At 37.5% G+C, this 1,016-nt stretch overlaps 1 protein-coding gene across 1 annotated transcript; it reads right to left on the minus strand.

The window, feature by feature from the left end:
* LOC117689894 (uncharacterized) lies at positions 1-1,016 on the minus strand. Its single transcript, XM_034472308.2, has 3 exons — positions 794-1,016; positions 356-535; positions 1-239 (listed from the first exon to the last, which is right to left on the minus strand). Exons 1-3 carry the CDS (start codon positions 902-904, stop codon positions 189-191), a joined length of 342 nt encoding a protein of 113 aa, XP_034328199.2. The 5' UTR covers positions 905-1,016; the 3' UTR covers positions 1-188.

A 1,016-nucleotide genomic window follows, 5' to 3' on the forward strand; every position in this document is an offset into this window, starting at 1 on the left:
GGGGGGGGGTTAACATTTTTTGCTCAATATTACATCCGATTACATGACACTAAATAAATATGTCTGAATACAAAATATATATATAGATCCATGTAGATGGCTGAAGGTGGGATATTGATAAAACTGAGTACATGGTCAGAATTAAGAAGATTTCCATTACGCCAACCTCCAGGTGTGTACAGCAGGTTTTACGCTTTGAGCCCGCCACTGGATTTCACCTGGTCTATCATGGACTTGGTCTAAATTAAAAATCATTAAAAGAAAGTTACTAGACATTATATTGAGAGAGAGAGAGAGAGAGAGAGAGAGAGAGAGAGAGAGAGAGAGAGAGAGAGAGAGAGAGGGGGGTCCTTACCCATTTGTAAACTTGACCAGCATCTAAGCTGTAATGTCTGACCGTATCCACAGTTTCCGTTGCGATCAAATCTTCAGCTTTCTGAGCAGCTGATACAGTACAGTACAGGGGATCAAAATGCTCCATTTTAGTTATAAGATTTGATGGGTCCGCCAATTTCTTTTGACAACTTTTCCAGTCCTAAAAGATATGATCCTAATTTTATAAGTAAAACAAACTACTTACATGTACGTAGTCACGTGCAGCATTGTTTATGAAAGGGATAGACTCATGCGTAGAAAATCACGACCAAAAAAAATCTGCCAATCTTCAAAATCATAATAACGTTATTCTATATAGGTAAAATTCAGAAGAAAGGTCTGTTCCGAGAAAATAAGGGGGTGTCCCCTCCACTATTTTGACACCACGTGTCCGACATCAAATAGTATGTTCACTTACTTTTACATCCTCCGATTGGTACACGAGTAAAAGAAATGCCTTCATGACATCTACAACAACTTTTGGAGGGCTACAAAGACTCTTTAACGAGGCAAATGTCTTCTTGTCCATAACTATACATACACATTGATCTTTCAATACAGAATAAGGCCTTTTATTTAAACGGTACTTCTTTAAAAATTCGTTTAATCATGGCAGTAACATTAAACATGAATCAGGATTT

The sequence above is a fragment of the Magallana gigas genome, chromosome 8, assembly GCF_963853765.1.
Source record: "Magallana gigas chromosome 8, xbMagGiga1.1, whole genome shotgun sequence".
Classification (NCBI taxonomy): domain Eukaryota; kingdom Metazoa; phylum Mollusca; class Bivalvia; order Ostreida; family Ostreidae; genus Magallana; species Magallana gigas.